General features: G+C 40.9%; 2 protein-coding genes across 3 annotated transcripts in view; one reads left to right on the plus strand and one right to left on the minus strand.

The window, feature by feature from the left end:
* tspan5a (tetraspanin 5a) overlaps positions 1-12,967 on the plus strand; it is a 30,313-nt gene that overhangs the window by 9,472 nt on the left and 7,874 nt on the right. The window contains exons 5-9 of one of the 2 annotated variants that reach the window (XM_033609342.2): positions 3,890-4,015; positions 4,411-4,458; positions 9,016-9,132; positions 9,264-9,325; positions 12,069-12,178. In XM_033609342.2, the coding sequence (XP_033465233.1) occupies positions 3,890-4,015; positions 4,411-4,458; positions 9,016-9,132; positions 9,264-9,325; positions 12,069-12,141 (426 nt within the window). In that variant the 3' untranslated portion in view covers positions 12,142-12,178. The remainder of the gene's footprint in view (positions 1-3,889; positions 4,016-4,410; positions 4,459-9,015; positions 9,133-9,263; positions 9,326-12,068; positions 12,179-12,967) is intronic. The other variant, XM_033609343.2, reaches the window with a different exon arrangement.
* LOC144459802 (uncharacterized) lies at positions 595-3,821 on the minus strand. Its single transcript, XM_078164466.1, has 2 exons — positions 3,255-3,821; positions 595-2,958 (listed from the first exon to the last, which is right to left on the minus strand). Exon 2 carries the CDS (start codon positions 2,176-2,178, stop codon positions 595-597), a length of 1,584 nt encoding a protein of 527 aa, XP_078020592.1. The 5' UTR covers positions 2,179-2,958; positions 3,255-3,821.

Below are 12,967 nucleotides of genomic sequence, written 5' to 3' on the forward strand. Positions count from 1 at the left end.
AGTGTCACTTTGCGTGTCGAGAAGAGCGTAGACAAGTTTCTCAGCAGTTGGGTTATTTTTGGATGACACCCACACTGGTATCACCATCGATGTGTTGAATGAGCCTTCTGCTGCTACACTGAGTGACATTGCAGCGGGACCTTGACTTGTCCCTGCTTCTGGCGAAGACCTTTCCTTCACGTAGTCGTTATCATGAAGGGCTGTAGGATGCTTTCCCTTGCAAGTGTCACAGAAGTGACGATGGCGACAGTCCTTCGCACTGTGACCTGTTTTTAGACATCCATAGCAGAGTTTCTTCTCCTTTACGTAGTTGCGTCGCTCAACCAACGACATCTCTGTGAACTTGGAGCATGCATGAAGCTGGTGTTTAGCATCTTGACAGAGAATACATGGAGCCCTGGGTTTTCTGTACCTTTGGTTCTCATTATCTGACCTTTGGTTCTCATTTTCTGACCTTTGGTTCTCATTATCAGCAACTGTTTGAGTGGTGAGAACACTGGCCTTGTTTCTCTTCACGTCTCTGAGATTTTTCTTTTCAGTGCTTGAATCTGATGAGCGAAGAGCGTGGAGAGACGTAATTGGATTGCAGGCAATCTAAGCTTCAGTTGACAAGAAGCTAGCAAAGTCCTTGAAGGTGGGGAATTCTTGTTTCTCGTTCAGGCTTTGTGTGACTTGACAGTTCCAGCGTGAGGCCGCCCAGTCTGGTAGTTTATGAACAAGCTTCTGGTTCTCCTCACAGTCATTTAATATGTCAAGGCCCTTGACATGAGGCATGGCATCTTGACAGGCGTTCAGAAAATCTGAGAAGTTTCTGAGTCCCTCAGTATCCTTAGGTTGGATCCTTGGCCATTTGGAAAGCCTTTCTCTGAATGTTCTCTGAATGGTGAAAGGCTGGCCAAAGCGACGATTCAACTTGTTCCAAGCATCTTGGTAGGCTTCATTGTCATTTTGGTAGAAGGTGCCATCAAGAGCTTGCCATGCTGGGCCACCAACATATTTCTTGAGATAGTAGAGTTTTTCAGCTGCAGTGATTGCCCTTTGGTCAACGAGCGAGGTAAACGCTGCTTTCCATTCAATGAATCGTATTGGATCACCACTGAAGACAAATGGCTCAGGAGCAGGGAGCCTATTTAAGGCTATGCTGTCTTGAAAGACCTGAGTGAGTGAGGAAATGTCTATGTGAGAGGGCACTGTAACATGGGGTGAAGGGACAGCAGTTACAGGTACGTTACTTGTTTCCTTGTTCCTTTCATTGTTGGTGTAGTAAGCACCATCACACTCCATCTCTTCACTATAGGCCTTAAGCCTGGCCTGAGCTACCTGCACTTCTCTCTCTGCCTGCAATCGGTCCAACTCATGCTTTCGTGCCTCTAGAGCTTTCCGTTGTTGTTCCTCTAACTCTCGTATTGATTCTCTTTGTCTTTCTTCCTCTAGTAGCATCTCATAGTTTGATTCCTTCACTGCTAGTTCAGCTGCTGCATCCACACGCTTGGCGGCTAGTGATGATGTCACGGAACGGTGATCAGACTTACTGTGACTTATCATGGAAACAGCGGATCCATAGATGGACCTTGCACAGCCATGGCGGAGAAGTTCATGAAGACGGCGTCTTCCCTGTTTCTCGTCAAACTCACCTTCGTCTTCTATTGCTCTGTCATAGGCGATGTTGATGATTTCTTTGGTCACCGATTCACACGTATCAACTCGTTTTCTCAAGTCAGTGGAAGGTGTGGTGAGATCTCTAATTTCGAAGTACATGTTCATTATAGCTTCTTTACTTGTCTTAAGTTCGTCAATGAGAAGCCAGAGCTCTGTCTCTGACATATATGTCTTCAGCTGCTCTCTTGCCTTGCGTATTTGGGGCTTCCATTTCTCATACATGGATAGCAGCCTTTTCTCCCTTTTCTTGGCCTCTTCCTCTTGGAGCGCACGCATCTTGTCCGTAGGATACCGTGCACGCTCAGAGCGACGGAGGCCCACAGGTAGGTCATCACCTGCTTCCTCTAATGTACCTTGTTGATCAGTGACGCCTTTTTGATCAGCTTCAACCGTCTTCCTCAGACATAGTCTCTCAGAAGCATCTGCTGCTGTGGGGAGCTCACTCTGTGGCTCTTGAACTTCATGCTGGGAACCAGCTGTCTGTTTCTCCAACTCTTTCTCGTTAGCTGACTCTGTCATAATCAACTAAATTTTGACCCTTTAAGTTTTAAGAAACACTTAAGCAGATATATTCAAAAAACTTACAGTGAACAGCAGAAGCACAGCATATAGCAAATCAGTACATAATAATCAGCACAGATGCATTAATGTAGAGACACTCAAAAGGCTTTAAATGTGAATGTAAACTTCAAGATAAATGCAAAATCCAAAAGTGAAAATGTCCCTCAATTATAAAGAGTCCATTTATAGCATGTACATGTATCAACAGTTTCTCTTTGCTGTGGTTGAGCAGATGACTGTTAGATGTTCACTCGTTCAGTCCGAAAGGCTGTTCATACGTAGCTCGGCTTGTTGGCAAAGTCTGTATATTAATAGGTTGATACTCACAGTTCTGCTTCAATGTCACTGAGTACATCTGTAATTGACCATTTCACCAAATCCTTGTGACTGCTGCCCAAATCGCCGTAGAGCAGGCATCAACGTGTAGAAATGCAATGTATGATGGATCCACGTGGACAGCAAGTAGTGAGCAGCGGCACGTTGTGAAGACCCTCTGTAGTGGTCCGGCGTGGAGACAGGAGCAGCAGCACACCGCAGGAACCCTCCGTAGTGGCCCATCTTGGAGGCAGCAGATCGTCAGGATTGATGAGGGGCAAGCTCTTACTATAGCGAACCCCAGCCAGAATAATGGTGAAGCATACAGATGTTCTAGAAGTCTTTATTCATGTTCAGCCATCATCCTTATTTTTGAACACAAATCTTTCAATCCTTCTTCTTACTTCTTTCACACCATAAGAGCTGATGAGCAGATAAATAAAATAAAAATAAGCTCTTACAACACAAATAAAATAACCCGTATGCCTCATAACCTTACATATGAGAATTAATCAAAATTTCACATAACATAACATTTGCTATAAACACATAAAATGACTCAAAAGGCTCTTATAGCTTAACAGTACCACCATGAGGCCCAAACCACATACACAGAGGCTAATGTTAGCATGGTAACACATTAAACATTTCTCCACAGTAAATATAAAAACAAGGAGGCACACATAGCTGCACATAAACACATTATTTACACACAATACCTTGTTCCCGACTCCAGCTAGGCGCTTAAATGTCTGAAGATACATCCTTTTGTAGAAGAGCTGTCGTTCGTGACTGTACCGTCTACCGTATGCTCAGAACTGACGTGAAGAAAACTTATTTACAGATACGGGGTACTGCTACTTCCGCCCGAAGAGCGCCAAAATAAAAGCACACAGGAAGTGAACACCTTATTAATAGAAACCCCCTTAAACGTTACTTACAATTTGGTCAGACAGGGATGTAAAATTCTAAGTGCAACTTGACTGGTTCACAGAGGCATACACCCACAAGGCAGGAATTCTAGTCTTGAAGCTACATCAAATAACTGTAAATGAGGATTCACAGTCAGGAACAAAATCTTTTGGGTGGTGACTGCAGGTCCTTACAGTTAAAGAACAGAGGGCAACCCTGTTAACAACAGCAGCTCCTCATTTTAAGAGAGGTAAACCTATGTGGAGGCTTTGCACGTGAAAAGACACCATCTGTTCTGATTGGACTTGAGTAAAGTAAAGGGAGCCAACCAGGTCCACTTGTGATGAGCCTTAAATTTACCTTTTGCCCTTTTTTGTCTACAAATCAAGGAAATCTAGAATCCAATAGGAACCGTAAACCTTTTTGTCCTCTCTGACCTCAGTGGGAGTGCTGCGGTGCATTTGGAGCAGATGACTGGAACCTGAACATCTATTTTAACTGTACTGATGGGAATCCCAGTCGGGAAAAGTGTGGCGTTCCCTTCTCCTGCTGCACCAAGGACCCTGCGGTACGAGTTCCTCAGTCTGCATGCATGTTCATGTATAAAGTTCTTCATGCACATGTGCATCAGGGTCACAAATAAGCAGACAATATTAGAGAACACTTTTAAACCTGAGGAAGGATTCAGTGCCTGGCTAATTCAGAGTAGTTACTGTTCAAATACAGTACAGCAGCAATACTAATAACATTCCCATCAGCCTCAGCTGCTAGCATGCTGACATGCTAAACTAAGATGGTGAACATGGTAAACATAATCTGCTAAACATCACCATTTTTGCATTATTTGCATGTTGACATTAGAAATAGCACTGGGGCTCACAAAGCTGCTGTACTGTAGATACACTTTTAGTAGCTGCTTTTAAAAAGGCTATGTACTATAATGTTTATGCTTTCTGTCTCTAGGAGGATGTAATAAACACTCAGTGTGGATACGACATTCGAGCTAAGCCAGTAAGTCACATGGATCTGCCTGACTCACTCATTCTCACCCTTTCATTTTTTTCATTCTGATTGTCCCACAACTACCCAGACAGGTTTTATTTATGTCTTGGTTGTTGGTAGTTTATAGAGGTGTAAACAACCAGTTTCATCATGATACAATATTACATAGATTCTTTGGACAATTATTCGTTATTTGGCAATATTACAAAGTCTGCCATAAGATTTCAATTCGATGTGATTAAGGGGCCTGCGAATGATATGAAGCGATATGTCCATTCAACACAATCTGTTACCGGAGAAGCTGCCACCCTTTACTTTTATGCTTTTGGCCATAAAAGATAAAAATAACACATAAATAATGTAAGTATTTGCAACCGCTTAAGTGCAGTAAAGTTTACTTTAAACTGACTCCACTAGCACAGGTGAAATAGCACGTGGGATAAGTTAACCCTCAGTGCTTTCTGCCAGAGAGACCTTTCTGGAAGAAATCTTTTCATTTGAACCCAAACCGTCATCTTTTTCCTTAAACTTCAGGTCTATCTGGCTTAAAGCCCTGAAGGCAAACTTCTCCCAACAGCCATAACACATGGATTTACAACGTTATTCAACAAAAGTATCAAATTCAGCTCAGAAATAACTGTCCAAGTTCATGGAAAAAACTTGTGTTTTGCTAGTCACCCATTATTAGCTGAAGCATGTTTACAATGCATAAATTAGCCTAGCAGCCAGAGGACTTTTTTTTCTCTACTCAGAGCTTAACAAATTACATGTAACATTATTATTTTTTTCTTACTCGCTCACTCTGGACAGAAGAGTAAGGTTAAATTTCAGCTTGTTTGCAGCCTGATATGTGTTGAAACAGAGCAGCAAATGTTACTGTAGTGACAAGTTAACGGAGTGAGATGCTGTCCAGGTAGGTCACGTTGAGTTTTGTCTTGTAACGTCATTGTTTACATACGCCATGTGCTCTGTCTGTTAACCTGTATTTTCTTTGAAATCCAAATTATTTCCACTCTGCTGATTTATTCCATAATAAATAATGTTATCCTCATCATCTTTCTGTTGGCTGCCTGCCATCTGCCTGTCGCTGTTTGCCAGTGACACAGACTTTCAAAATAAAAGCGTATCCTGAAGGTAACAATATGGAACAATGTTTTCACTTTGCATTGATGACATTGGATCGCTGATCATTTAATCAATATATCGTTCCAGAACGATGGATCATTACAACCCTAGTAATTTAGTGCTTGTGATATTACATACTGGATTTGAAGACAGGTTAAAGATGGAATAGACAAGAACCTGGCATGATTCGATGAGAAATTGAATCTTCATTATCCATTACAATACTATTTTAAAAACCGGCACAGATCTGAGAGTAGACTCATGACATGTTCTTATCTTGCCAATCACAGCGTTAGAATAATCAGGTGTTGATAAATGTGGTGGTTGAAAATAATCATCATTTAAATTTCCCACCCCAATATATTTTCGGTTTAGAGGCCTCACCCCTAGAATTTATGACATGGAAAAATGTAATATGGCCAAGAAGAGAAATGTCCCTGAGCTAGAAATGGAAAAGCTGACCAACCAGTTGGTTCTATTGGCAACCTGAAAAGTTTTATCAGAAGAAGTCAGAATAATGCAGTATGGAAAAAAAACCTTGCATTGCAGTGGACAATCGAAATCCAGCTGAACTTGGAATATTTAATTTATATATCCATGATATGCACTGACCCATACCATACATATATTAATAATAGTAGCCTACAGTGGCATGCAAAAGTTTGGGCACCCCTGGTGAAAATTTTGTTTACTTTGAGTAGTTAAGTAAGTAGAAGATGAACTGATTCCCAAAAGGCATGTTAAAGATGCTTTCCAACGTTTTCAGCAAGATGAGTGTATTATTTTTGTTTTGTACAATTTCAGAGTGAAAAAATGGAAAGAAACACCATGCAAAAGTTTGGGTACCCCAATACATTTGAGCTCTCAGACAACTTTTACCAGGGTCTAAGAGCATTATTAGCTTGTTAGGACTATGGCTTGTTCACAGTCATCATTAGGAAAGGCCAGGTGATGCAAATTTCAAAGCTTTATAAATATTCTGACTCTTGAAACCTTGTCCCAATAATCAGCAGCCATGTGCTCCTCTGCACAGCTGCCTAGCACTCTGAAAACTATATAGGAGGAAGATAATGAAGTGTTTTCAGGTAGCTGTTTCCTCAGTTCATAATGTAATTAAGAAATGGCAGTTAACAGGAACTGTGGAGGTCAAGTTGAGGTCTGGAAGACCAAAACAACTTTCTGAGAGAGAGCTGCTTGTAGGATTGTTAGAAAGGAAATCAAAACCCCCCGTTTGACTGTAAAAAGACCTGCAGGAATATTTATCAGACTCTTGAGTGGTGGTGCACTGTTCTATTGTGCAGTGACACCTGTACAAATATGACCTGCATGGAAGAGTCATCAGAAGAAAACCTTTCCTGTGTCCTCACCACAAAATTCAGCATCAGAAGTCTGCAAAGGAACATCTGAACAAGCTTGATGCTTTATGGAAACAAGTCCTGTGGACTGATGAAGCTAAAATATTACTTTTTGGACACAATGAGCAAAGGTATGTTGGAGAAAAAAAAGGTGCAGAATTCATAAGAAGAACACCGATCGTGATCAGATCGATCATGCTTTGGGCTTGTGTTGCAGCCAGTGGCACCGGGAACATTTCACAGGTAGAGGGAAGAATGGATTCAGTTAAATTCCTGCAAATTCTGGAAGCAAACATCACACCATCTGTAAAAAAGCTGATGACGAAGAGAGAATAGCTTCTACAACAGGACAATGATCCTAAACACCTCAAAATCCTCAATAGACTACCTCAAGAGGAGCAGACTTAAGGTTTTGCCATGGCCCTCACAGTCCCCCGACCCAAACATCATTTCAAATCTGTGGATAGACCTTAAAAAAGCAGTGCATGCAACACAGCCCAAGATTCTCACAATGCTAGAAGCCTTTTGCAGGAAGAATAAGTGAAAATCCTCTAAACAAGAACTGAAGAAATGTGAAAGAAATGTGTCCTCTTTAACTTTTTGCCTTTTGGAAACCAGGTCATTTCAACTATTCACAGTAAACAAAAATTTTGGCCAGGGGTGCTCAAACTTTGGCATTCCACTGTATATATTATAAAATGTTAATATTGTTCGAACATTAACATAAAAACGTATAAGTGACCCAGACAGAAGAGTGTGTGGTCGCGTATATCAGGTCTGGTTCCATTTTGTGCGTAACAGGTGGCGGAGGAGATTGATAATGGAGTTCTTTGATTAATCAAAGATCAAAGTAATGTGCTGAGCCCCACACTTCGCGTCAGCTCAGAACGCAGGTGCTGGTGCATTCACTGCCAGCCTGGTGACAAGCGAGATCATGTGTTGGTCCTGTGGTGCTACTTACAGTAACATAACGAGTTTATATAACTCCACCGCTGTCTGTCTCTGCTGCGCTGCAGACACTGAGGGCATAGCCCCGCAGCGCTGAGAAAGAGCAGAGGCGCAGCAAGAAATGCAAATACGAAGCGCACGCCGCAGACATCACCACCAAAGCCCCTTTCTGAGCCAGGGAAAACCCTGTATTTTGGTGGTCAAAGATCAAGGTGACAAAATTTCCCATAAACATCTAATAGCATAAAATGATGAACTGATAGAATTTTATGTCTAAAATGTCAAAGGTCACCTTCACTGTGACACCATAACTTTCTGCAAAAGAACTTTTCTGGCCATTATTCAACATCACATCTTAGGGATGCGGTATCTTAAGAATACCTAAAAGGAATTTCTTAAATTTGCATCCACATGGATTCAACAATGAACTGATTAGATTTTGGTGGTCAAAGGTCAAGGTCGCTGTGTCCTTGACTCTGTCTCATTCTCATGAACGTGATATCTCAAGAAGGCATTGTGAGAAGGTCTTCAAATCTGGCACAAACATCCACTTGGACCCAAAGATTAACTGATGAAATTTTGGTGGTCAAAGGTCCATACATAAATGTATAATAGGATAAAATAATGAACTGATAAAATTTGATATTCAAAAGGTCGAAGGTCATGTGACATCATAACTCATAATCATCATAACAAAATAACTTTTCTGGCCATTATTCAATGTCATATCTCAGGTACAGAAGAAGAACATTTGATCAGATTCTGAATAGGTGACTCATCTTAGGGGTCCACCTTTAAACCGTGTTGATTGTCTTCTTTGCTGGCAGGTGGAAGATGTGTGTGAAGCATCCACATTTTAGAATGTGTAGTTTCTTTGAAGCAAAATCCATATTTGAAGAATTGTCTACTGTCATGGCTTCTGGTATTTGTGATAAACTAGGACACATTGTGGATCTATCTCTGTACTGGACACAGATACCTAACCGGTGTCTTTTCATTTTAATTTTTTTTTTTTTATCATTTCATTTATCTACTCAGGATAAGTTTTTATCAAATGCCAGATACTTTTTTATATCTGTGGTATGAGTACGCTAAGTCAAAATGTGAAGATGATGACAGGATGTTATGTTGATCCCAGGACTCGGAGCAGAAGGACTACATCAACGTGAAAGGCTGCGTGCCACAGTTTGAGAAGTGGCTGCAGGACAACCTCACCTTGGTGGCCGGGATCTTTATTGGAGTGGCACTCCTGCAGGTGCGGTCCTTTCAAGAGTTCAACTTTCATAATGTTTTAGAAAACAACAACTACAAAAGCATCATTCCATATTTACTTTTAGAAAAAAGTCTAAATGTTTCCATTTTATGTTGTTTTCCTTTTATCCACAGATTTTTGGGATTTGTTTGGCCCAAAACTTAGTGAGTGACATTGAAGCCGTGCGGGCGAGCTGGTGAGAAAAATCTTTACTTGAAATACTTTTGTTTAGTATCTCATATATCCTCATATAAACAGCACTGTTTTGCCATTGATTCTTCTCATCTGTTTCTACTGTTTCCATTTCATAACATGAAGAGAAATGCTGGAAGTTTCTCCCAGGCCGATGTTGTACATACATGATGGCCATATTTTTGATTTTTAAAAAAAGTTCCAATTCAAAGTAAATGCACAGTATTTTGAGTTATAAATAAAAATCTCAAAGTATATGTCTGTAGATTACAAAGGCTCGGCATTTTCAAGACATTCTCATTTAGTTTGGATTACAGCACCAGTCACAGTTAACAATGCTCTGGATAATGTGTGAGTATAATCTTTGCACTGCTTGACATTTAAGTCATTCTTAAACTCAAACATATTAACAAACTAATGCTGCATTCCATTTACCTTGGAAGTTGGAGCTGGGAATGACATCACACCTGAGTTGACCACATTCCAGTACAAGTCAGAGACCAAGATATTATTAGCAATACTAGCTTCAGCCAGGTTAGCCGTTGTCAGCAATACCAGCTTTAGTCAGGTTTGTCATTGTTAGCATCATATGTAGCCAGGTTAGCAATTGGTATCAATACCATTTTAAGCCAGGTTAGCACTTGTTAGCAATACCAGTTTTAGCCAGGTTAGCAATTGGAATAGAATAGAATAGAACAGAAACAACTTTATTGATCCCACAAGGAGCTTCTCCATCCCACAATGTACAAAGAACAACAGCACACTAATCCATGCCAAGCAAAGTCCAGTAAAACAGACAACCGGGTCGTTGATTGGGCACGTAAGTTAAGATAAATGTCAGTAAAAAAAAGATACAAGTATAAATATAAGAAAGAAAGACCATAATCCCTTCTATTCTGTCAGGACATTATTTGTTAAACTAATTACCATCTAAGTTTAGTAACCGAATAGCTGAAGGGATAAGAGATTTAGAGTAGCGATTAGTCCTGCTCAGAGGTACAAGGTATCGAGACCAGAAGGCAACAGTGAAAACTCTTGAGACAGGACAGGGCACGTCGTGTATTAATGATACTCGTTACCTGGAGAGGTAGGAAGGAGATTTACGTTTCTGTTTCAAAACCAAAATCAAACCCTGAAAAGTGTAGAGTTAGCTAGCTAGCTAGTGAAGATATAGCCTACTGAATGTATACACATGCTGCTTTTGCTTTTTAATGATTACAGGAAAAAAAAAGCCTGACCCTGCTGTACAGGAACCAGTGAAGGAAAGCAGGGAAACTTTGCTGATATTCAACCAGCTGTGTGTCATCGCATTGTGCGCAGATGAATGTAGTTTGACTTCCCCCGGAGATCCCTGCTTGTCCGGCAGCGGAGGTCCGGGTGCTGGCAGCGGCACGGGGGCGAAGCCAAACACTGTTCATCTGTTCACACTGTGATGCCACACAGCTGGTTCAATATCAGCAAAGTTTCCCTTTATATTCATTGTCTTCTGTGGCGATCAGCAGTGATGTGGTGGTTCACTTTTACTTTGCGATCTGTAGGCTTTAGCTTCAGTCTTTATTTTGTTACCTTGACTTCATTGCTGTGTCAGTCTGACATCCTGAATATATCCTTCAAATGCATATTGTAGACCCTTCTGTCTGCTTCTGTCTGAAATCACTTTTTTGTTTTTCCAAAAATTTGAGAGTATTTCTGCATGGAGTGCCATGCTAGTCTAGCTCCGAAAACGAAAGTTTGTCGGACGTAGCAACAGTAACTAAGGGGGGCGGGCCTTAGTGAAGGGTGAATTCTATCAGATTAGTTGTACACACAGTGTTGCGTAACTTCTATCTGTGGACTTGGCTAGAACTGGTATTGCTAACAACATCTTGGTTTTCCGATTTGTTGTATTGGAATGTGGTAAACTCAGGTGGGACATCATTCCCAGTCCAATTTCCAACATCGAAGGTAAATGGAACACATGGAACTGAACTTTAGGGGGTCTTCCAGTTGAAGTTTCTGACTGGTGACTCAGAAATTCAGACTTCCCAGTGCAAATAAAATGCACAAATTTTAACGCTATCTGCAAGAAAACAATGGTATTAATATTTTGGCTCTAAGAAGAATGCTTGATGCAAGGTTTGTACATAGGTCTGGGAGGTACCCAGTCCCTAAAGTGATTAAAGTTATATATAGGCTAGATCTTTAAATCTATTTTGCTGAAGGTATATAGTGTATATCTTAGGCGCACAAGTTATCCTGTTAGCAAAAGATCCTTATGTCTTGTTTGCTGTAGACCCATATTTTTTCGTGCACACTGGTTATTATGTTGTTTGTAGATGATTCACATATGTTGTGCATATAGGTAATTATGTGTTTAGCACAACAGCTGTAGCCAGTGTTGTTACACTTTATTATCCAGTTTGCACAGGACTGATACCTTGTTTGTTTAAGATGTTGAGCTTGTGCGCACAACAAAAAAAGATATGTAGTCTTTGGGGCTGCACAAGGTGCATGACGATGCAGGTTGAGAATGTTAATAGCACAGAATATGAGAATAAAATCAAGACCTTTTAAAATGACAATAGCAGAGATAAATAGCTAAAGAACATATTATCAGCTTTTCATCAAACATCTTTTAATAATGCAGAAAAAGATGTTTGAATTCCTTGGCAGGCTGAGGGCCATGAAGCTCCTCCCTTTTCATTTTCGGAGCTTTATCATCACAATGCCAACACTCACCTCATTCTTCCTCCTCCATGCTTCGTCAGGGTGCCCCCCCCTCTCTCCATGCGTCGACTCCCACCACACTCCAGCAAGAAATCATCGGCTTACTACTCATGAGACACACAAACACATGCTGTATATGTGTTTGTAGCCGGTGGGTGTGATGGATCATTTGGTCATTGTTTTGTCTGTAGCGTTGCTGTGATTGGGTGGATGATATGTGTTTGGTGTTGTGTTGTGTTCCATCTAAGGGCCAAATCTGTAAAAATCTGTAAACTCAGTACATTTACACGCACAGTTAAGTCAGGCTATTGTTATGGCTGATTTTAATTGGACTACTGGCCTTGTCCCAGTAAAGCACGTGAGGGGAATCGATTTATTGACTCAAGTATGTCTGACTCTGCCATGATAGGTGGTGATATACCCCTTTCAGCATGTTAGCAGTGGACCATTTTCTGGTTGACCTAATAAGTCACAGACCAAACATTCAACAGACAAGTTAGCTACGGTTAGCTAGCATCAAACTGGTACCATAGTGGACAACTTTACAGCTCTGTACATTTCATCTGTCCAGCAATGCACAGCTCTGGATGTAGATTTTGCCATGTTGTTACTGGCTTCTTCTTCTGTTACGCATTTAATGCTACTCGACTCTTCAAAGCCAGGGGCAGGAACTGTGGAGCGTGTGCAGAACACCTAGCTGAGTTTGGCTGCTACTGACTGTATACGTTGCAGAAGTAATTTGACTACAGATCACACTATCTGAATGTGTTATGTGTCCGACTTTGAGAAATTCGACTTCGATTTCAGATGGACTAATGTGTTTACGTGTATTTTGAAAGTCCAGTTTTAGTCGGAGTAACACAATAAATCGATTTTCTCAAATGTCATGTAAACGTACTGAGTGTTGTTTCAGTGAAGATTCTCAGTCATCCAGGTCATG

Source organism: Epinephelus lanceolatus, chromosome 22 (genome assembly GCF_041903045.1).
Source record: "Epinephelus lanceolatus isolate andai-2023 chromosome 22, ASM4190304v1, whole genome shotgun sequence".
Lineage (NCBI taxonomy): Eukaryota > Metazoa > Chordata > Actinopteri > Perciformes > Serranidae > Epinephelus > Epinephelus lanceolatus.

What these genes read in the sequence shown, in the direction of transcription:
- LOC144459802 (XM_078164466.1), bottom strand. Translation starts at nt 2,178, where the DNA reads ATGACAGAGTCAGCTAACGAGAAAGAGTTGGAGAAACAGACAGCTGGT.